The following is a 24,432-nucleotide window of genomic DNA, read 5'->3' as shown; positions in this document are numbered from 1 at the left end:
TTCATGAGAGGAATTTGCATCTTCCTTAGTTCAGGCCTCAAAAATATAACAGTCATGGTGTTTGAAATTCATATTTTTCCCATAAAGCCTAATATTATTTTACATTAACCATTTTGTTTTTATGGTTGAACTAATAACTTAAAACATGTAACTTGTTCAGAATATAAAATATGTGACTTCTTCAGTACACATAATGTCACTTTTTTAGTGGAATCATTTCTGTCACCTGGTTGCCATGTACATGCCCTCTGGGTCCTCATTCGTTCTCAGTTATTAATGGAAATACTCATCCAGTTATCAAGGCAGCGTTGGTTTAGGGGGCGATTAGCATTTTTCACAGAGGGGTCGGCAGGTGTTTGGACAGGAAAATGTCTTCCTCTCCAGGATCTTTCAAAGATCAGACCCTGCCCCCCACACTTTAAAAAGAAACAACTCACATTTTTGTCCTGACAGAATTAACATGTTTGTCCTTTTAAATTTTAGCATTTCTAGATCAGGAGAAAGTTAAAAAATGTCTGTAAGTTTATCACCCATAATTGCCGTTAATATCTCAAAGTGTTTCCTTCCAGTCTCTTTTCTGCATTGTCCTCTTTAAAGGCCATCTGATACTCTGTTGTGTGACTGTGACATCATTTATTTTAATCCATCAAGGGGCATCTGATTTGCTTCAGCTTTTTTGATATTAAACAAAGCGCTGTGATGAATGTCTCTGGACACGTCTGGCGCTGTCTCCTTTGGTTCCGTTTCTAGAACTGGAAATGTTAGAACAAGGATGGACAAGATGACACATGTTGCCCTCCTGGACGACTGAGCCCATTTTCTTTCCTATTTGCAGTGTGTGAGAGCACCCATCTTCCTCAGGAGGTCTTGAAAACATCTCTGCCTTGCTAATTTAAAATAAGCATTTTCCTATTTCTAGATTGATTCTTGGAGGAGCTGTTAGACTTCATGTGTTTCTTATCTTTGAATCTTTGCTAAAACAAAGGGTTTGCTACATCAAATTTAGACGTTTGCTTTTGTAACCCTGTAGGGAGGCTGTGCCAGTGTCATTGTGTCATTAACTACTCAGTGTCCCCAGGACCTAACACCTTACTCAGGTGAGTTTGTCAAAACCACATGTGGTGATATTTTTGTATGGCCATGTCTTGTGTGACAAAGTTTAAAAGGAAAAATAATTTTCGTTCAGACATGCTTGTGAGACTGTACACTGTTCCTCCCCTCATACATCCCCCTCTGCCTTTATTTCTTTGTTTGCAAGAGGTACAGGATGATCAAGTTTAGCAAGTTTTCACTGTTTTATAAGTGATTATTTCTGAGTGGTATCAGGAGGTGAGAGTATCTGTCATTCTGTAGGATTCATTTACCATTTATAGCTAATTTCACAGCAGCGTTTTTCTCTTCTTAGATTGGCTCGTAGACGGAGCCTATGAATTTTATGTACCTGGCTCTCATTTTTGCACCGTTTGCCACCATATTCTAGATGTAGATTAATTTTTAATTTTATATCAGGCAAAAGGAAGCAAATTTATACTATAATTGTAACATAGAAGGATTCTAAATTACCATGGAATAAATCAGGTATAAATTACAGGGTTAAGTTTGTTTTGGTCCTGGGAGCAGAGCAGAAAATTGGTCATCCAAATATAGATTTTTCTCTATTTCTGATAGGTAAACTTATGAGTGCTTTGCTTAGTGGCCTGACAGATCGAAACAGTGTAATTCAGAAATCCTGTGCATTTGCCATGGGCCATTTAGTTCGGGTGAGTTGAATTTCTTCTTGAGTTAAGTAATTATACTTTGATAATTGTGAGAAAGGACTAGGATTGTTTCTTTTTCAGACCTCACGGGATAGCAGCACTGAGAAACTCCTGCAGAAACTCAACGGCTGGTATATGGAGAAAGAAGGTGCCTTTCTTTTCCTACTTTATGTTATTTTTAATTTAGATTTTAGCAGCCTAATAAAATGATACAAACCAGGTCTTACCCTCTGTGATTTTATGTGCTTTGGGAGGAACATTTCTAATTGCTTTTACTGATTTGTTTTGCTGTGGGGCAAGTTGAATAGTAGTCTGTTTAGAACGGTTATCCTGAAAAACAGTAAGTGCCATAAAGATTATGGTTTTTTCCTGCTTTTCTTTAGAACCCATCTACAAGACCTCTTGTGCTTTGACGATTCACGCTATTGGACGATACAGCCCTGACGTGTTGAAGAACCACGCCAAGGAGGTTCTGCCTTTGGCATTTCTAGGCATGCATGAAATCGCTGATGAGGAGAAATCAGAAGAATGTAACTTATGGACTGAAGTGTGGCAGGAAAATGTACCTGGTTAGTCAGTACTGCCTATGAATTAAGCCTGTTTCTTAAGAACCACAGCTGGAAGTTTTTACTCCTATTCTGTATTCATAAACTCCTTTAGTTATTTTCCCAGGACCTTAACAGCATGTGTCCCATGTAGTTTGAAGCCTGTCCAAGTGGCTGAGTTCTCAAGGTTGGCACTCAGAGCCCTTCTCTTTCCTCCCTCATTGCTACCCCTGTTGGAGAATAGAAACTCTGCCCCAGCAAAGTAGAGCTTTATTTATTTTAGTTGAGAGTGAATAGTGATCGTATGTTGCCTTAGAGTATCCTTTTAGAGTAGTGCTTCCCAACTGTTTTTCCCCTTGACACGTATTAATGGATGACGACCATTTGCATGACGCCCTCCTGTGGACATATCCAAGTTCATGAAGTCCTGCTGTTGTAAAGATACATCACGACACCACCCAGTTTCTCTCCCTTTCAGAGAGTGGTGTGATGGAACCATTGAGAATCACTGCTTTAGACGGATGGTCACTGGCTTTTTTTCCAGACTTAGAAAAGAAGAATCAGTTAATTAATTTTTTTGTGTCACGTAAAAGTTGCTTTAATTTTGCTTTTCATAACCTAGGTTCCTTTGGTGGCATTCGGTTATACCTGCAGGAGTTGATTACCATTTCCCAGAAGGCTTTACAGTCTCAGTCCTGGAAAATGAAAGCCCAGGGTGCAATCGCCATGGCATCAATTGCAAAACAAACCAGCTCCCTAGTACCTCCATACCTGGGAATGATCCTGAGCGCGTTACTGCAAGGCCTGGCTGGAAGGACGTGGGCAGGAAAGGTAAAGGAACCCTTCATGCCCAGTTAAACCGAAGGTATCCTTAAAGGATTATGACTTCCTCTTTCATTTTCTATAAAAATTAGAATCTAGTTTTGTGGGACGTCAATGGATTGTTTTCATGATTTCCTAGCTAATAGGAAGCTTTGGGTAAACTTTGTCTGATTAAGTGTGACATTTCATCAACGTGTAACCCACATGTCATGGAAAACTGCACATAATGTTGGAGATTGATTTTTGTTTGTCATGTTCGGCTTTCCAAGATAAGTCTTAAACCAAGTGGTCACCGTTTTGTGAGTGCTGACCTCATGAACGGATCAGGACCGTGCATACGTGAAATTGAGTAGCAAGGCAAGCTGCGTCTAAACCTGGAGCTGGGATGCCCCTCTGGGGCCTGTGAAGGAGTAGCAGTCATTTTATATACAAGGGTGATAGTAGGATACTTACAGTGAACACTCAGTGGGGAGCAGGAGACTATGGCACCCGAGAACAATCTGCTTGATGTTGTAAAAATCCGATAGTGGCCAGCACCATCCTGTAGACAAAGTACTGGACCAGAAGTCAGACACGGCTTTAAACCCGTGCGTGACACTTCTGCCTGTGTGACCTTGAGCAGGGGAGTTCTCTAGGCTTTATGAAATGGAGATGAAGGCAGTTATCTTGCTTCCCTGGTTCGAGTAAAACTCTGTAAATGTGCTCGTTAAACAGTAAAGTGCATTAAAGGTAAGATTAAAGTGCATTAAAGATTAATTTTTGTTGTCATGGTTATTAAACATTCCTGAGGTAATTGTAGTCATAGTACAGAGAATGTAAGTGACACATGGTGTGCTTAATAGCATTCCCTCGTCTTTCAACCCTTTAGGAAGAACTGTTGAAAGCCATTGCCTGTGTGGTGACAGCCTGCAGGTAAATATTCTTTCAATGAAGATGCCATTTCTTAAACTGGACCTGAAAGCTGTGGCCTTTTATTAACTTTTCTGGTACTCTTGTATGGATCCTGTAGTGCCGAGCTGGAGAAGCCTGTGCCCAGTCAACCCAGCACTAATGAAATTCTCCAGGCTGTTCTGAAGGAGTGTGGCAGGGAGAATCTCAAGTACAAGATTGTAGCAATCAGCTGTGCAGGGGATGTCTTGAAGGCCACCAAAGAGGACAGATTCCAGGAGTTTTCTGACATTGTCATACCTCTCATCAAGAAGGTAATGACCACCTATATCCTGTCAGGCCCGGTTTATACCTAAGAAAATTAGGGAAAAAAGGAAAGAAAAGATTTTTTTGTGTCCTGTTTGCATATTTTATTAGGATTAGTGTAGCTGCCAATAGCAGAAAATCCCCAAATATCGTGGCCTCAAATAAGATAGATGTTTGTTTCTCACATATTGGTTTAGGGATTCTGGCTCTTTACAGCGCCCAGCTCTGTCATCCCTAGGGTGTCGCTATTGTCCTCATGGTCCGCGGTGTGTCTGTATTCCAGACAGGCGATGGCAAAGGAGACGAAGAAGGGATGAAGGATCAAAGTAGCCATGTCAGTTCTCTCTTAAGGAGAATTCCTAGAAATTGCTGCATAACACTTTCACTTGTGTGAAAGTGCTGAGTCGGATAGCCACACCTGGCTGTGACGATGCTAGGAAAGGTAGTCTTCTTTCTAGGCATCCGTTTGCTCAATGGGAGAAGGGGAGAGCACATGTGCTTTTGTTTTTTGTTTTTTTTTAAACCAATCAGAAAGATGAGTTTATTGCAAGGGTTTTGACCTGTAAGCTGGGAAACTCAAGGCTACAGGAGCCATGACTTCTAAGAGTGGATGTTGCTGTGGATGAATGCTCTCTGTCATAGTTACAATAAGGTTTGCTTTGCAAGCATGAGCAGAATCCACCCCAGTCATCCTAGAGTGAAGACAGGGAGCTCAGTGTGTCACTGTTGATTGCCTCTGCTGTATATTGGAGGACTTTGATCAAAAAGACTGGTGTCTTTTAGAAAATGAAGTACTCATTTTTAAAGATTGGGCACTGGTTCAAAGAAAGAATGGTACGGTTTACCTATTTATTTTTTGGCAAAACACGAAATATTTTAAAAAGTGTTTTTATTTCTTGTGTTGCTGCTAATTTGCAGTTGTTTTCTTTCAGTAAAAAGCTGTTTGCATAATTTCTGTTATATACATAGTGTATGGATTTGGGAGATTTCTATTTTAAATTGATTGTATCACTGGCTAGGTGGACAAGTCACTTCTTGGCCTGTTTCCCTATCTTATTAAGAAAGAGTTTGGGGGCCGGCGCCTTGGCCAAGTGGTTAAGTTTGCACGCTCTGCTTCAGCGGCCCAGGGTTTCGCCGGTTTGGATCCCGGGCACAGACATGGCACTGCTCATCAGGCCATGCTGAGGTGGCATCCCACATGCCACAACCAGAGGCACTCACAACTAGAATATACACCTGAGTACTGGGGGGCTTTGGGAGAAGACGGGAAAAAACGAAAGAGTTTGGGTTTAGATCATTACCGAGTTCTTCCATCTTTAATTCCATGATTCTAATACAAGTCTTTTTATGTTGTGCTTATAATACTACAAATATGGTATATTTTTCACTTTTGCTTACAGATTCCTTTAATGGATTTCTCAAATTTATTAGAGAGGTGTAATATTTCAGTTGCAAACTCTTTTTACAAATAGGAAAATTCATGGTAGAGAATTTAGCTTTTAATTTTTGGTTAGCATCTTTTACTCTGGTACCCTGATTGTTTTAACAGTATACCGGTAACTTTAAAGAAGAAATTGGGTTTTGCTTGCTTTTTCTTTGACATGTCCTAGAACTCACCTGAAAGCACTGGAGTCCGGACAACCAAGAATGAAGATGAGAATGAGAAGGAAAAAGAGCTGCAGCTGGAATCTCTGTTGGGCGCCTTTGAGAGCCTGGGCAAAGCCTGGCCCCGAAATGCAGAGACCCAACGTAAGCACGAGAACCTGGGTTTGAAGGTTCTTGTAGAGCCTGACCGATTAGTAGAATTATCCAGTATAAATTGTACTCCTGCATCAGCAAATAACCTCATTGACTATTGTCTGAGTCTGCCGGGACTGCTATAATGAAGGGCCACAGACTGGGGGGCTTACACCACAGAAATTTATTTTCTTACAATTCTGGAGGCTAGAAGTCTGACATCAAGGTGTCAGCAGTGTTGGTTTCTTCTGAGACCTCTCTCCTTGGCTTGTAAATGGCCATCCTTGTCCTAATCCCTTTTTATAAGGACAGCAGTCATATTGGATTAGGGCCCACCCTAATGACCTCTTTAAAAACTTGGTCTCGGGGCTGGCCCCGTGGCCGAGTGGTTAAGTTTGTGCACTCCGCTTCGGTGGCCCAGGGTTTCGCTGGTTTGAGTCCTGGACGCGGACGTGGCATTGCTCATCAGGCCATGCTGAGGCAGCATCCCACATGCCACAACTAGAAGGACCCACAACTAGAATATACAACTATATACCGGGGTGGGGGGGGGGGGTGTGGCTTTGGGAGGAAAAGGAAAAAAATAAAATCTTAAAAAAGAAAACAAAAAACAAAACTTGATCTCTCAGCACAGGCACATTTGAGGTTCTCGGGGTTAGGACTTCAGCATATGAATCTGGGGACACCATTCAGCTCAGAGCAGCCATGATACATTTTATGTAGGTAGTCTGCTTATGAAAAGAATTGTTAGTTTTCTTTATGATGCTCTATTTTGAGGAATCCACAGAATTTATTAGTGGGGTCTCCATCTTGAATTAATGGCCTTGTTATCAAATCTTCAGTAAGCAAGTGAAATCTCTTTTTCACTGAGAAACTGGTAATTTTTTGAGAGATTTTTAGAATTGGGCATGTATTTCAAAGGATTAAGTAAATAAACGAACAGCAAACCTTTATTGTTGGATTAGATTGTATTAGTTAGGACCCTTTGACAGAGTCTTCAACTTGGGACGATGCTGCTCTTGTCTGCTTGTGTTGGTTTCTGCAGGGCATCCCACTGAACATTGTAATATTCTTGAATGTTCTAAAAAGTGTTGTTGATTATTTGTGATTGGGTATGTCTGAAATCAGATTTAAGTCTGTGAGCCTTGCCATCCTTTGTGTGAACTTGAAAAAGTATATTTGCTGTGTATAGGAAGCATTTTCCAAAAGACACAGATTTGTAAGTGGTCTTATTTCTTGGTGTTATGTTATGGACTGCAGTGGAAGTCCACTTGCTGGACACCATTAGGGCTACTAACTTTTGCTTGATAGGTAGAGAAAGTTAAAGGAGGGAATTATATAAAAAAGATGATACATACACAAACCAGTTTATTTAGCAGTTTGTTTTAGCATAAGGCATAGAAATGTACACTGATTTGCCCGTTCCTGAGGGGACGGCCTTTGACAATTTAACTGTCCCACATTGGCTTCTCATATACATCTTACTTACAATGTATCATCTACAATTTCTGGTTTTTGTTTCTTTATAGTGGAGAAAGGAATTACAATCTCTCAGGAAGCAATTCAGGTGCAGAATTCTAGATTTTTACCCCCGTCCATTTTTACATTTGTGAACCACGCTAAATTGTGCAACGTTTAAAAAAATAACCGTTGAGTTTTATACTCGTTTCATCAGGAGTATAATGTTAGCATAATATTAATTATATAATTATATCAACAAGCACCGTTGGCGGAACAGGCCTGGGATAAAGCACTGTTGACTCTTGGTGAGCCTGTGACATGCAGAAGCTTGTGAGGCTCCGGAGAGGAGCTCCCACCTCCGGAGTTCTGCTTTCCTTGGCTGCCATTCAGGGTGTTTTATGGGGAAAAGGGAATGTGGTTAAGATTCTGTGTCAGTTCCTTGGAAAAGGATATTGCCTTGAAAATAAACGTTTATGAACAGTTAGATAGGCCCTTTGTGGGGGAGGTGTTCTGATCAGGAAAATTGGTTTGAGAATTGGGCGCAATGTCACACTGAAGTTTTTTTGAAATTTCATGGCTTTAATTAAAGGCATTTGTTGTTTTATTTTTTCCTCTCTCCCTCCCACCCTCTCTTTCACTGTCCCTCTATCCTCTCTGTTCCTGTCTTTCTCTGTCCTTCTGTCCATCACTGCCTCTATCTTTTGCTCCTTCACGCTCTCTTTCCCACTCTGCCCCATTCTCTCTTTTTTTCCAGGTTGTTATCGTCAAGAGCTGTGCAAATTGATGTGTGAACGGCTAAAACTCAGCACGTGGAAAGTGCAGCTAGGAGTCCTACAGTCAATGAATGCCTTTTTTCAGGGGTAATTTGCTTCATGTTCAGTCATTTATTTTGCTCCCCTCCCCTTAGCATTTTATATATAATCAATGGAATTCTTTTAAATTTTAAAACTAAAAGCTAAAGTGATACATGCTGGGTCCACCGGGTGGCGCAGTGGTTAAGTTCGCATGTTCTGCTTCGGCAGCCTTTGGATCCTGGGTGCAGACATGGCACTGCTTGGCAAGCCATGCTATGGTAGGCGTCCCACATATAGAGTGGAGGAAGATGGGCATGGATGTTAGCTCACGGCCAGTCTTCCTTAGCAAAAAGAGGAGGATTGGAAGCAGTTAGCTCACGGCTAATCTTCCTATAAATAAATAAATAAAGTGGTACATGCTGATAGAAATTGTTTGTGCCAGAAAGGTTTTGGAATGTTTCTTTCTTTTCTATTTCTTTTTCTTTTTCTTTTTTGCTGAGGAAGATTTGCCCTGAGCTAACATCTGTTGGCAATCTTGCTCATTTTTCTTGAGGAATACTGTTGATAACATCTGTGCCCATCTTCCTCTGTTTTGTATGTGGGTTGCCACCACATCATGGCTGCCAATGAGTGGTGTAGGTCTGCACCTGGGAACTGAACCTGGGCTGCCGAAATGGAGTGTGGCAAACTTAACCATTAGGCCATGGGGTTGGCCCCCTTAGAATGTTTCTTAATAACCAGCATTTGTATCTTGCTTTCTGATTTGTACAGATTAATGCTTTTGGAAGAGGAACATGCGGATGCTGAGGCTTTGGCTGAAATTCTCCTTGAAACTTGTAAATCAATCACATATTCTTTAGGTGAGTGGGGTAAACTGACGTTGATCAGGAGTCCTAATTTGAAAGCTCAAGGAGCAGAGCCTCACGTATTCCCTATCTTGTGCTGGAACTAAATGTATGGAACAACTACTGAACCATCCTGTTTAATATACTCAGTGTGTACCCCAAACGGGAATATGTTAATCCACACTGTGTAATTTAGGATTTGAACACCTAGATGAGAAACATCTTTGTGATAAGTAATTTTTTAAGCTTTTCTTTGGAAATAATTTCAAACTTACAAAAACTTGCAGTAATGTTACTGTACATATAATACCTGTACAGTAGTCCCCCCTTGTTTGTGGGGGTTATGCTTCAAGACCCCCAGTGGGTCCCTGAAACCGTGGCTAATACTGAACACTATATATACCATGTTTTTTTCTATACATACATACCTATGATAAAGTTTAATTCATAAATTAGGCACAGTAAGAGATTAACAACAATAACTAATAATAAAATAGAAGCATTATAACAACATATGGTAATAAAAGTTACCGTAGATCTCAGCGACCTCAGCACACGATTTTTTTTCTTATTAAGTCTAGAACTTTCACCTTTTGTCTTAAAGGAAGCTTTTTATGGCTTCTCTTTGGCGTGTTCGAATTGTCAGCCTCATTACTCTTGCACTTTGGGGCCATTATGAAGTAAAATAAGGGTTACTTAACCACAAGCACTGCAGTGCGGTGATGGTCCATCTGATAACCCACACGGCTACCAAGCGACTAACTGGAGGCAGCATATGCAGCTCGGGTCGCTGGACAAAGGGATGATTCACGTCCCTGGTGAGACAGAGCAGGATGGTGAGAGATTTCATCACTCCACTCAGAACCGTGTGAAATTTAAAACTTGTGTATCGTTTACTTCTGGAATTTTCCAGTAAAAAAAATATTTCCAGACCATGGTTGACCTTGGGTCACTGAAACCACGGAAACCGAAACCACAGATAAGGGGACACTCCTGTGTCTCCTTTGCCCAAAGTCACCTGTTAACATTTCGCTCCATTTACTTTATCATTTGCACCTATATGTACATATTTTTTCCTGACCATTTGAAAGCATGTTGCCTATATCATGCCCCTTTACTCCTAAATTCTTCAGTGTGCATTCTTTTGCATAACCACAGTACAGTTACCAACTTTAGGTAGAAAACTGATCAATATTTTTTAATCAAATTTTTAGCATTCACATTCTAGGTTTTCAGTGGACTCAGTAATGTTCTTTAATGGAGGGAAGGAAAAAAAATTCTATAAAGAATCCAGTCCAGGATCATTTATTGAATTTAGTTGTCATATCTTTTTAGTCTTTAATCTGGAACGCTTCCTCAGCCTTTCTTTGTCTTATATGACATTGACAATTTTGAAGAAAAGCCCCCTCACCCCCCGTTTTTTTTTTTTTAACTAGAATGTTTCTCATTTGGTGTTTGTCTGATGTTTCCTCATGATAAGATCCAGGTTATCCGTTCCCACTTGGGATACTCTGTAAGTGACGTTATGTCCTCTCACATCAACAGGCAGACAGTGTCCGTCTGCCCTCACTGGCGATGTTAATATTGATTACCTGATCAAGGTACTCCTCACTTTGCTCTACTGTATAATTACTATTTTTTCTTTTTTGTGTATGAGGAAGATTGGCCCTGAGCTAACATCTGTGCCAATCTTCCTCTGCTTTATGTGGGATGCTGCCACAGCGTGGCTTGACCAGCAGTGCTACATCCATGCCCAGGATCCGAACCTGTGAACCCCGGGCCACTGAAGCAGAGCACGTGAACTTAGCCACTACACCACTGGGCTGTCCCCTATAGTTACTAATTTTTACCCCTTATTTCTAATAAGCAGCCTGTGGGAACACACTTTAAGACCATTCAGATAACCTACTCTTCTTCAAAACTGTGTCTGATTAGCAGCCTGGGAGAAGACACTTTAAGACCATGCAGATATACAGCTTTTCTTCAGAATGTCTTCTTTAGACTTAGCGTGCGTTCATGGTTTGTCCCTGGACCAGTTCTCACTGAGATGGTTTTCCACCTCTAGTGCTTCCTCCACCGTAACCATTTGACAGCTGGCATCCTCTCGTGAGCAAGATCCCTCCATCTCCCTCTCTTTTTATTTATCTATTATCGATATTGATTCATGGATTCCCTTTTCCCCAATTGGTTTATAATTATTTTGCTTAATTAATTTGTCGTTCAAAGTGTCCTAGATTTGGCCTGCGGAAGTCCCCTTAGTCTGACTCCTGTGTCCTGTTGACAGGTCACATCATTCTTTTGAGTACTTCTGCACTTAGCATAACAGGATGTTATAAGCTCATCTTGCACCTTCCTTGCCTTGGGTTTGGTTGTGTGGTAATTTTTCCAGTAAACAGCTTCACTGTGAACTAGATGCTGTGTCTAGAGTAGATACCAGTGGAGCATATTTTAGTTGCAGTTCTTGGAGGTAGCATGTTTTCGGATGACGAACTGGCAGCTAAGAGACTAGTCTTTGCAGGGTCCCAGCCAGGTGTCCTTGAGTTGGCCTTAACCCTGGGTTGTGTCATCATCTTTGGGAAAATGAGGAGGTCATGCATAGGTCATTCTTAGGTATCATGTGAAGATGACTGTGTGTTTGAGGTAGTGTCTTGAGTTCCCACTTCTAAAATGGGTCCTTTAAATATTGCCATTTGTTGTGGTGATTGGTGTATTTGGTTGACCGTTTTTTTTTTTTTTGTTTAAAGAATATGGACATGTAGTACATTTCAAGTATTTGTTGATAATAAGTAAAGGGAAGCTTACTGAAGAACAGGTGTATCTTTTCCTGAATTTATAACTTCTGAACATCTTTCTTTCAGTACCACTAACTTAATCTGGGCGGTTCTGTTTGTAAGGCATATAAAACAAATAATGTGAACTATATGATTTTCTTCTTAGAAAATAAGACCTACTCATCCGTGAGAACAGAAGCTTTATCTGTGATAGAATTACTGCTTAAAAAACTTGAAGGTGAGTTCTTGATAGTTCTGACAGGAGGACCAGAAAGCCAGGATACTTTATGGCATATTTTTTAGGAATTCTTTTATTTTCTATTTTTGTTTCTAATAAGCATACACTCTTAAATAGTCATGCGTTGCTTAACGACAGGGATGCATTCTGAAAAACGCATCCGGTGATTTCAACGTTGTGAGAACATCATAGTGTACTCACACAAACGTAGATGGTGTAGCTACCACACACGTAGGCTGTATGGTAGTAATCTTATGGGACCACCGTCATTTATGGAGTCTATTGTTGACTGAAACATTATCTGGCGCATGACTGCACAAGTTAATATATATATACATGCAAGTGGACTATACAAAGCTAAAGCCTTTAAATTTTATTAAATGTTTAAATTGGTACTCTTATTTTATACACTTTTGATATATTAGGGTATCTCAAAATAATAAAGTTTTTGTTTCCCTCATGAATCCTGATTTAATCTTGGTTAATTGCAGCATATGGTTGACAGTGGCATAGTAGAGCTCACCGTATATGTGTAATAAACAGAATGACATGCTGGAAAGTGGAGTTGGGAAAACATGTTAACAATTGTCTACCTGAGTCATCAAATTTGATAGTAATTTTCTTAATCCTTTTTTTTTTCTTGTTTACCTTTTTTAAAACCTTCTTTCTGGGAAGCAGATTTCTTCTAATGATCTGTTATATCAATGATAAAAGAAAACTGCTAGCATTTTTTCCAGTGGTGTATCTGTTACTAGATTTCCAAAGAAGGCCTCTTTTTAAATTTTCTTCTTACTCTTCTTTTTAATTATTTTAACTCCATGGATTAAGAATGGGGAAGATGGAACAGTTTTCTCTAGAGCCTTGTGTATTTTATTTCTACTTCTCTGTCTACCTTTGCTTAACAATTAAAGCACCTCTCTTAGGGCTCCATAAAATAGGCCTTTTAGGCTGAGTAACACTACACATCTCATAATCCCTTTTTTCCTTGTTAAAATAAAATAGCTAGGCACTTAGTGTATCACTGAATTCTTACGGGTTGCCAGATATGTATAAATGTATAAATAGATGAGGAAAATGAGGTTAAATAGTGAAATAACTTGCTTGAAAACACATCACTAGAAAGTGTCAGAACCTCATAAACAAGATTTAAGATCTGATATACTTTGAATTTATAAAATTTTCAGTATGCATATCGTTCTCTGATGCTTCCCTTAAAGAAAGGAGTAATAAAGTGTCGTCTGTTGAAAATGACTTTGCAGTTATGAAATATACAAGATTTTTTTACTGAGCATATCTCATAAAGAGGCTTTTCTGTTGTCGAAATGGCTTTTTTGTTACTGTGTTCCTTGACTTGAAACTTCCTACATCCTCCTTTACTTCAGCACCCCTAGATTCTCTTTGTCCCACCAATATTGGGGGCAGGAGACAAAACTCCCTCATATGCTCTCAGGTTGTCAGTAATTAGGCTCTGAGACAACTATTGAGCCTATGATAATTATATACTGAACTGTTATCAAAGGGTTGCTTTGCATTTATTTTGGGGATAGCATACATGGAGGGAAAATGGAAAGAACAGTTACCGTCTTTTTGCTTGCTTGTTCTATACGGATTCTTTTTTCTTCTTCATTCTTTTTGCATTCAGAATCTAAACAGTGGGAAAGTTTGACATCTGAATGCAGAGTGCTCCTGATTGAGTCTTTAGCAACTATGGAGACAGACAGCAGACCTGAGCTGCAGGAGAAAGCGTCATTACTGAAGAAAACACTTGAAAATCTGGAATAAATTAGAAGGGGAAGAAACAAACAAGTGCCATGTTCATTGGGGGTTGAAATGGTGGTATTCTTTGAAAAACCAAGTGGGGAAAAGTAAAGATTAATCTGTAGCATGCATCATTCCTTGGCTGAAATAAAAAAAAAAAAATGCCTTAAATTTTGTTCCTTATTGGCATTATTTTACTTGATGTTTTTAAAGTATGTGGGCTGAATGAGCTTAATGGAATGTTGGATGTTTGACAGGAGGTTATAGGTGAAACTGACGGAAATAGTCATTAAAAGAATTAAAGCTGTTATTAAAGAAATAGACAAAAGTTGCAGAGCAAACTGGATAAAAATCTTAGAACTGTATCCAAATTAAATAAAGTTATTTCAGGAAGGGACTTGATAAATCACTTCGTTTAACCCCCTGGCTTTCCCCCCGAAGAAGTAGGCTGTGAGATGACATAACTTCCTTTTTGAGGCCTGTGCCAAGGCCGGAACCCAGGTGTCTGAATGACCTGCCCAGTATACTTGGTTTTACAACCTGCTGCTGATCGATGCTAACCCTGGCCTGCCCGGGAAACTCCCAAGACGAGGCGCATACAACAGCCCTTGAACCAGAACTGAACTGACCCGTAGTCTAAGCACCACTGGGTTCTTGAAATTGAGAAGCTAAATATTGTCATGTCATTTGTTTGGATGATTAGTTTTGTTTAGATGACTGAGTTTTAGAAAATGATTGTTTAGCATCTTTACAGGTTGAGAGGGAGAATTCGGTCTCCGTGTGCTAATTCCTCCTTTGACAGGCACACGAAGGTAGATTGGGACAAGATTGCTCATTCTGTATCTGTTTGTGGTTGCATATTTTGCAAAACCCAAACCAACAACAAAATTGCAACTGCTTTGGTTTAGATCCTTTACAATCTCAAAACTATGAAGACAACTTAGAATTTTCCACCCACTTTTATGCCAACAGTATGAGTATAGGATAGAAAGGAAAGCATTTTAATTAGCCATTGGGGAATAACATGATACCACTGAAAGTAACTAATTGCAGCTAGGGTTTCTTCCTTTCCTCATACTGCTCATGCCCCTGCCTAAGGGTAAAGAGAAAAACAAGTTAACCGTAAGTGTTGATGGTAAACTGAGAGCTCTCCAACTTACCTTCCAAGCATGACACTGGTTTACACTCAATACTGACTCCTTACTGACGTTAACACCGAGTGGAAACTCCACGTGTATTATTTTTGGTGGTCTCTGTTGACCAATGTATTTCAAATTTTCTTGACTGTGACTCATAGTAAAAATAAGTTTCTAAATTGTGACCCAGAACAGAGAGAGAGAGAGAGTGTGTGTGTGTGTGTGTGTCTCAGAGAGAGAGAATGAACATTAAATCTTTAATTGAAATCTGTTTTGTGAAATAACAACATACTCTTACTATGTGTGATATACTTTAATCCCCACCCCCTGCACCATTTTAAATGTTCTTCAGACCCACTAAATTAATTTCCCGACTCATAATGGATTGCTGTTCATAGTTTGAAAAGCACTGCCACAGGTAGTAAACTGGGCTGCATATGCTATTTTCTGGGGTTGCTTCTGGTTGGAAAAGGGGTTTACAAATGAAAATGTAAGTGTTTATTCCAAAACATCTTCTTAGCTGATGATAACATAATTGTGAGTTTTAGGAGCATCATGAATTTTAAGGAACCTATCATGGTCTTCCACTTGAGAATGGCTTTTGCTTGGGGAAAGATCAACTCTGGATGTTTTTCAGAAAGCTCATGGCCTCAGAGGACTTGGTGTTTTCCGGTTCGATATTTCCCCCTCCACTGAGTGTCTTCTAACTTTCCTTTACTGGGCCAGGGGTACTCTTCCCAGGCAAGAATGCGTGTCGGTCAGGTGTTTTCAGAAAGTAAGAGTCATGGACAGGAATTGTGCTCTTGGCCCATATCAAGTGTTAAAACCTCATCAAATTTTATGCTTTTTAAACTTTTTGTTATTTAATATTAGGAATTTCCCATGGTGCTGAGAGTGGTGCTAAGATACTTGAACCTTAGTGCTATTGACTTAATTTATTTTAGCTTTCTAAGCACATTTCTAATTTAAACATGTAATGCCTTCATCTTGACCAGCCAAGTCGTTTGCACAACCAGCGATGCTAACTCATGGTCTCCCAGTGCAGTTTGTGTTTGGTGTGTACATAGTTATTTAAAAGGGTTAGTAACAGAGTTTGTAATTGTGGAATGTTGATACTGGTGAACAAATGGCAAAAAAAACCTGTGCATGTTTATATCTTCGGCCTTCATTTTCCAAAGCTATCTGGAACAGATTTTTTATTATTTTTTCCCTACGAATATTCAGTGTTACTTGTCATACAAGCAACTGATTAGAGTCTAATTACCAAATTCCTTATTCCTGGAATTAGTGCACTAGATCGTCACAAATTTATTGATACGTGACAAGGAGGTCCCCGAGGTTTGGCAGTTGAATGTCAAAACAATGAAAGTAGAATAAAATTGGTGATAAAGTCCAGCACTTTCTTTAATTAATGTTTATGTCCAGTTTGCCGTTGCCGGTGTGTCTGCCTATAATTCAGTTTACCTGCATAATAAAACTGATTGCCACCGAGTCTCCATTGCTTTCCCCTTCTATCTTTTCCTTCTGTCTTCACTAACAAGAAAAAGAAAAAAAGATGTGACCTTGTTGGTGTGTGCTCTAGTGCAGCAACTGCACTGTGTGAACACTGCCTGCCCTTTGGAGGGCGTTCCTACCTGCTGCTACCACAATACGGTCGTGCTGCTTGTTAAGGATAGGGCCCCATTTCGACATTGGCGCTCACTGTAATGTACAAACTTGTTAAATCGATGTATATGTAACAGATTTTTGTATTTTATGTGCAAAGTCTCGATAGAATTCTCTGCAATATGTACTCAGCTAGCTAAGCATGTGATAGTCTTATTTGAAAGGAAAATCCTACTCATGCCCAGGAAGATCTTAAGTGGTAAATAAAAGCTGCATGACCAGTTCTTTTGAAGTAGTGCATTAATTTTTACTGGTTCTCTAGGAAAATAGTTTGTCTGTCAAGGCATTGACTAGTTATACTTTAAAAACCAAAATAGGCCCTACTGCCTCCCATATCCTGAGCCACCTCCAAGAAGCAGAAATTGTTGGCTGTAGTGTCTGGGAGTTCGAGGCAAAGCAGAAACGAAGGCAAGTCACCTGAACAACTGCTGTCAGATACTTGGAGAGAAGTAATCATTGAAAGACGACCTGTAAAAGTAATCCCAGGTGAACACATAGAAACAACAGGCATTTCTGCTTTTGACCAAGATATACATGCATATGGACATAAATTGTCAGGGGTACAGGCACATCCTATACTGGAAACTGCCAAACAAATTTAGGTTGTGGAAGGTAGGCTTGAAGGGGAGAGTTCCTTTTTCTCTAGGAGCAGCCGACAAGCCTAAGCTGTTCCCTCTGCTGTGCTTTTCTTCCTTTTTCCTTTCAAGCAGGTTGCCAATTAATTGTTTGGAATAACAATTGGTTTTTGAGAAGTGGTAAATCATAATGCCACAAAAATTGGAAATAGCCTTTCCCACGATGCTTATTGAAAGTTTTATGTTTTTCTTTACCTTAAGAAATGACATTTCTTTTACATTTAAAGACTATTGATTGTCTTTAAAAAGTATAAAGGACAGTGAGAAAGCAGCTAATAGCTCAAGGACACCTAGTTTTTGTTTGGGTATTCCTGAAGAGAGTATTTTAAAACTAATTTTGGGTATTAGCACTTAAATGTCTAATTCTATTATGCCACTTTTGATTCCAGAACAATCTTCAAATACAAAATTCTTACCATCAATTGAAGCAAATGTTTTTTGAATACTTATTTCAACACTATAAAGATTTCCACTGTTTCTGGTCTCCAAGATTTTCAGTGTGATGAGTATGATCATTCAAATTGTTTCCCTGGATGTGTCATTTTTCTCTGGCTGCTTCCATGATTTTCCTGTTTTTAGATTTAGCCACTTTGACTATGATGTTCCAAGGTGTGCTTTTCTTTATATTTATCCTGTATGAGGTGTGCTTAGATTTTTGAATTTCTAAATTTCTGTGCTTCACCAAATTTGGGATATTTTTGGCCATTATTTCCTCAAAAATTTTGTTTCTGTGCCATTCTCTCCTTCCTCTCTTTCTGGGACTCCAATTACATCTATGTTAGATCATTGATACTATTCTATATGATGGATAGTTATCTATATGATAAATTCTCTGAGGCATTTAAAAAAATCTTCTGTCTTTAAGTTCACTCTTTATCTGCCATGTCCATTCTGATATTAAAGCCCATTCAGTGAATTTTTATTTCATATAGTAGTATTCAGTTCTCTCATTTCCATTTTGTTCTTTTTTTTATATTTCTTCTTTTTCTGCTATTTCCAGTCTTTCATCAAGAACTTTTAACTTTATAAAGCACAGTTATAATAACTGCTTTTAAGTTCTGGTCTGACAGCTACACATCTGGATCATCTATGGGTTTAGTCTCTGTTGATCGCCTTTTTTCCCTCCACCTTTTGCTGGTTCTTCATATATTCAGTATTTTTGGATTTTATCCTGGACTTTCTGAATGTTGTAGGAGACCCTGGGTTCTATTAAATCTATTTATCCAAAGAATTGCTTTTCTTTTAGCAGGCAATTTAACATGGTTAGACTCAAACTGCGAACTGTCTCACCTTTGTTGGGTGGCAGTTCCTATCTCAGTTCAATTCCTTTCTTTCCTGAGCTGAGCTGTTTGCAGCATGCCCTGCACGTGTGGTCAGACACTTAGGCAGTTTACGCATAGAATGTGGAGTGAGCCTCTCCACCTTTTTCTTTCCAAAATTTGCCCTTCATTTTCTATCCTGGACTCTGACTCTGCTGGCCAGAAATATAGTGGTTTTCAATGAGAGCTTCAGCTGTTCTGTGCCACGTTTTGGCTATGCTTCACCCTTAGACCAAAGCCATAAATCCAGAGAACTTACCTGGTGTTGCCCCCTTCTGTGTTTTGACTCTTCCAAAGTCTGACTTTGTTGACTCTAGAGCCTGATGAGAATTGTTTTTTTGTATTTTGTCCAGAGTTTATAGTTGTTATATGCAGAAGAGTCAGTCTTTTGCGAAGTTTATAAATATGTAAGACTAAATATACCCTTACCGTATCATCCAGTGATGGCAATCCTTGGTATTTACCCACATGAATGGAAAACTTATGTCCGCATGAAAACCTGCACATGGATGTTTATAGCAGCTTTATTCATAATTTCCAAGACTTGGAAGCAACCAAGACATTCTTCAGTAGGTGAATGGATAAATAAACTGGAACATCCAGACAATGGAATATTATTCAGCACTGAAAAGAAAACGAGCTATCAAGCCATGAAAAGATATGGAGGAATCTTAAATGCATATTTCTAAGTTAAAGAAACCGATCTGAAAAGGCTACAAACTGTATGATTCCAACTAGATGACATTCTGGCAAAGGCGAAACTATGGAGACAGTAAAAAGAGCAGTGGTTGCCAGAGAGCGGGGAGGGAAGGACGAATAGGCAGAACATAGCGAATGTTTAGGGCAATGAAAGTACTCTGTGTGGTACTACACTGGTGGATATGTGTCATCGTGCATTTGTCAAAACCCATACAACACCAAAGTGAACCCTCATGTAAACTGGACTCTGGGTGATAGTGATGTGTTAGTGCATGTTCATCGATTATAGATGTACCACTCTGGTGCGGGATGTTGATAGTGGGGAGGCTGTGCAAGTTTGGGGGCAGGTGGTGTATGGCAAATCTGTGTATTTTCTGCACAATTTTTCTGTGGACCTAGCACTGCTGTAAAGAATAAAGTCTATTAAAAAATAAATTATTTTTTAAGACAAATCTGTAAAGATTTTATAGGTTTATTTTGGATTACGAAGGTAATAAAAGCATTTTGCACAAATAACAAAACATTTTAAAGAAGAAAATAAAGATCACCTATATTCAACTATCCAAAGATAGTATCTGTTAATAGTTTGATGGATACCATTCTAGGAATAATAATGACATAACTTAATAAAATAATGAAATGTTATTAATTTTTAAGATGAAAGTGATATACAGTTTTGTGACCTTTTGTACTTAGTATATTATGAAATGTTTATGTTAAATATTGAACTCAACTTTTTTATTATTTCAGAATGCATATAGAGCTGTGCCAGTGCTCTGAATGGATACCTAGATGTTGCTTATTTCATTTTATAAACAAGGCTGTAACACACATCCTTGAACACTCAACTTTGAACATTTGTTCAGTTCTTTCATTTGAATAATTTTTAGAGATGGAATTGTTAGGGTGGAACTTAAGAGTAGTGCATATTCAAGTGTTTTGTTATTAAGTGAAATGTAGCATAAAGAGGTGAGGAATTAATGTCTTTAGCCATTTAATAATCATAGGCATTATTCCTTTTATCTAAATGTACTGGTACACAGGTGGATTTGTGATACTATCTTAAATTGACTAATAGAGCTTTAGGTCATCATTGGCTAAAAAGCTGCAAAACCACTGATTACAAATATCAACCATTTTGTCACTGGAACCCAATCACTCCTCTCTCTTTTTTGTGAGTTCTATGCTCCGTTAAATGGAAGAACTGCTCTTGATATGCTTTCAAGTCTTTGATTTTGATTCCAAATGTTGTTATGATGCTTATGATTTACATAATCAAAAAATAATGGTATGTGATCATTGTGAAACTCCAGTCATCAAATGGTAACCACTGCTTTGTGTATATACATATGCAAGATTTTAAAAATTAACGTAAAATTGAATATAAATCAGGTTTTTCTATTTTCGTCCATCTCCTTAACAGTTTCAGAAATAAAGTAGGTAAGATATCAAATAATTGAGCACTAATGCCTTATGAAAGTATTCATATTCCTAACATTTTCCCATTTACCCCACCTCCCGGCCCCTGGTAACCATCGTTCTACTCTCTGTTTCTATGAATTTGGCTTTTTTAGTTTCCACATATAAGTGGTACCATTCAGTATTTGTCTTTGTCTGTCTGGCTTATTTAACTTAGCATAATACCCTCAAGCTCCACCCATGTTGTCACAAATGGCAGAATTTCCTTCTTTCTCATGGCTGAATAGTATTCCATTGTATGTATACTCCATATCTTCTTTATCCATTCATCTGTTAATGGACACAGGTTGTTTTCATATCTTGGCTATTGAGAATAATGCTGCAATGAACATGAGACGGGATATCTCTTTGAGTTGGTGATTTCACTTTCTTTGGATATGTACCCAGAAGCAAGATTGCTGGATTACATGGTAGTTATACTTTTAATTCCTCAAGGAATCTCCATACAATTTTCCATAGTGGCTGTACCAGCTTACACTCCCACCAAAAGAGCACAAGGGTTCCCTTTCTGAGTGGGATGTTTTATGGTTGATGAAATGTTCTAAAATTGATTGTGCTGATGGTTGCACAACTCTGTGAATACACTAAAAAAAAAAACTGATTTGTACATTTTAAATGGGTAAATTGTATGATATAGGAATTATATCTTAATAATGCTGTTTAAAAAAAAGACAATCCATGGGAACTAGTTGGGGCACTTTTGAATATTTGTAAGTTATAGATAACAAAAATGTGTCGATTATTTTCTACTTGTTAAAATATGTTCAGAAATTTTGTTTCCTAACAAAAGAAAGCACAGGATACCACTGGACACCCACTGAAGTGGCTAAAATTAAAAAGTGACACAGATGTAGAGTAACAGGAATTCTTATATATTGTTAATGTGATTGCAAAATGATACAGCATCTTTGAGAAACAGTTTGGCATATCATAAGAAGTTAGGCATACGCTTGCAGTGTGACCCAGAAAGTTTGCTCCAGGCATTGACCCAAGACAAATAAAACCTATGTTTGCACAAAGACATGAAGTTGAATATTCATAGCAGAATTATTCATAATAGCTGAAAACTGAAAACAATCTAAGTATCAACTAGTGAATAAACAGGTATGATAGATCTATACAGTGGAATACTACTCGGCAATAAAAAGAAATGGCCAATATAAGCATAAAACATTTTGCTAAGTGACAAGACTGCATATTATATAATTCTACTTATATGAAATTCTAGAAAAGACACAACTATCATGACAAATTGGATCAGTAGTTTCAGGGTCAGTGGAGATAACTGACTACAGAAATGGGCACAAGGGAACTTCTTGGGGTGTTGGGAATATTTTATATCTTGATAACGGTCATAACCCAAATTACGTCTTTACCTTATTTAAAACAGCTCTCCATTGTCCACAGAATTAAGTTTTACCTACTTCATATGGCATAAAAATTGTTTATGATGTTATTACTGCCTACTCTTGACAATTTATAAGTTTATGCTTCCACCTCACTCTTCTGTCAATCAAATCAACTTTTAGATGCAAGAATGTGCTAAACTAGAAGTTCCGTGTTTAGAAAATAAGGCTTCTTGAGACTTCCTTGTTCACCATTAATTGCAGTGTGTCCTTAGAATCTTTTTTGAGTTATCTGGGGAGAGGCCTCCACGGTCCTTCTACACATTTGAGCTCACATAATTCCATCATGAAATGTACAAAATCTGAGAGCTTTTAGGTCTTCTTTTAATATGTAACTCCCAATGTTAGACTGTAAATTCCTTGATAAAATAACTTTCTCTTTGAATCCCTGGAGAATATTTATTCACGGAATATATCCTGTCTTTTAATTAGTTTCCCCAGGACTTTTAATTCTGAAGATCAGCTCATCAGTTCTGACGCCTGTTTGAACCAACTCCTGTCTAAAGGAAAAAAACCTCTCTAATCCAAAAATCCTTGCCAAGCTCATACTACACAGTCTCCCACAGACATTACCCTTAAATAGTCTGAATTCCTGACCCAGATATACATGGGCTATAAGAAAATGACTGTTTTAAGGCACTAAGTTTTGGTTACTTTGTTATGCAGCAATAGGAAGCTGAAACTCCTGGTAGTAGATACATTTTCCTACCATGTTGGAAAATCACTTAGCACTATATACTAAAGGTGACTTAAGCATGTTCTATCACTTATCGTTTTCACTCCTAAGTACATATGCAAGAGAAATGTGCACACATGTACCAAAAGACACGAACATGCAGGTTTTTAACATTAGTTGAAACAGCCAAAAAGTGGAGACAATTCAAATGTCTAACAATAGAAGGAAGAGTGGATAAAGTGTGTTATAATCATAAAATAGACTCATACAACAACAAAAATGGACAAACTGCAGCTGTACACATCAATATGGATCTTGCAAGTGTACTATGAAGGGAATGAAGCCAAACATACTGAAATGCATACTGTACGACAGCATAAAATCAGGTAACGTTCTATGTGCACTTGAGAAGAATGTGTATGTGTATGTGTGTGTGTTGTTCGGTGGGGTGTTCTATAGATGGTGCTAAGTCTAATTGGTTTATAGAGTTCTAACTTTCTATGTCCTTGTTGATATGCTGTCTAGTGGTTCTACCAATTATTGAGAGTTCAGTATTAAAGTCGTCAACTATTATTGTTGAATTGTCTGTTTCTCCCTCTAGTTGTCAGTTTCTGTTTCAAGTATTTTGGGGCTCTGTTTCTTAGGTGCACATATATATTTACAATTTATAATTTATAATTATGTCTTCTTGATGGATGGACCCTTCTATGATTATTAAATATGGGCCATACTTTTCTGTTTCTTTGCATGTCTCATTTTTTTGTTGAATACTGGATATTTAAAATAATATCATGTGGCAACTCTGGAAATCAGATTCCCCTCCCATTCCAGAGTTTGCTGTTGTTGCTATTTTCTTTTTCAGTGACTTCCTGAACGAATTCTGTAAAGTCTCAATTCTTTATTGTATGTGACCACTGAAGTCTCTGCCCAGTTAGCTGAGTGGTCAGCTAACGACTGGACAGAGATTTCCTTAAATGCTTTGCACCCAGTTCTCCGTTCTGGTAGCTTACTTCTGTTCCTCCATTATCCAAGATTGTTGTGTTTATATGACCTTAATTGAATTTTTGGGAGTAATAGAGGGAGCAGAGAATAGCTAAGACCAGCCAACAACCTAATATTCAATATGAGATATTGGTATTTTTATAAATCCTTAGCCTTCCCTGCCACTAGGTATTTCTCATTGGCTAATTTCTCTGGATTCCTTTTAGTTCTCAAGATTTCTGGGCTCTCTCCTCCTCTCTTCCTGATACTCTCTCCACTCTCCGTTCTCCCAATGTTCCAACCCCTTCTGGAGAAGCCAGGATTGAATTTTAAAATTCTGGAACTTCATCATTAAATAGAATAAGCTAGTTATCTTTATCATAATCTTTTTTTTATTGGAACGATCTCAGGACCTGCTTTCACAATAAAGCAGACTGCTTGAGGTGTATTTCTAAATATGAGAGCCACATAACCAAGAGATGAGATAATTATACTACTCTTCTGAAAGGGGAAG

The 24,432-nt window shown here is 38.5% G+C and overlaps 1 protein-coding gene across 18 annotated transcripts in view; it reads left to right on the top strand.

Moving 5' to 3' along the window:
• Positions 1 to 14,093, top strand: part of ECPAS (Ecm29 proteasome adaptor and scaffold) — a 95,310-nt gene extending 81,217 nt beyond the window's left edge. For all 18 annotated transcript variants that reach the window (XM_070594994.1, XM_070594995.1, XM_070594998.1 and 15 more), the window contains 12 exons: positions 1,031 to 1,097; positions 1,669 to 1,760; positions 1,839 to 1,905; positions 2,141 to 2,326; positions 2,925 to 3,133; positions 3,993 to 4,036; positions 4,134 to 4,326; positions 5,929 to 6,067; positions 8,271 to 8,376; positions 9,082 to 9,170; positions 12,093 to 12,164; positions 13,807 to 14,093. In XM_070594994.1, the coding sequence (XP_070451095.1) occupies positions 1,031 to 1,097; positions 1,669 to 1,760; positions 1,839 to 1,905; positions 2,141 to 2,326; positions 2,925 to 3,133; positions 3,993 to 4,036; positions 4,134 to 4,326; positions 5,929 to 6,067; positions 8,271 to 8,376; positions 9,082 to 9,170; positions 12,093 to 12,164; positions 13,807 to 13,946 (1,404 nt within the window). In that variant the 3' untranslated portion in view covers positions 13,947 to 14,093. The remainder of the gene's footprint in view (positions 1 to 1,030; positions 1,098 to 1,668; positions 1,761 to 1,838; positions 1,906 to 2,140; positions 2,327 to 2,924; positions 3,134 to 3,992; positions 4,037 to 4,133; positions 4,327 to 5,928; positions 6,068 to 8,270; positions 8,377 to 9,081; positions 9,171 to 12,092; positions 12,165 to 13,806) is intronic.
• Positions 14,094 to 24,432: the final 10,339 nt, after the last annotated feature.

Source organism: Equus przewalskii, chromosome 26 (genome assembly GCF_037783145.1).
Source record: "Equus przewalskii isolate Varuska chromosome 26, EquPr2, whole genome shotgun sequence".
NCBI classification, from domain to species: Eukaryota; Metazoa; Chordata; class Mammalia; order Perissodactyla; family Equidae; genus Equus; species Equus przewalskii.
This window is presented reverse-complemented; position numbering and strand designations above follow the sequence as displayed.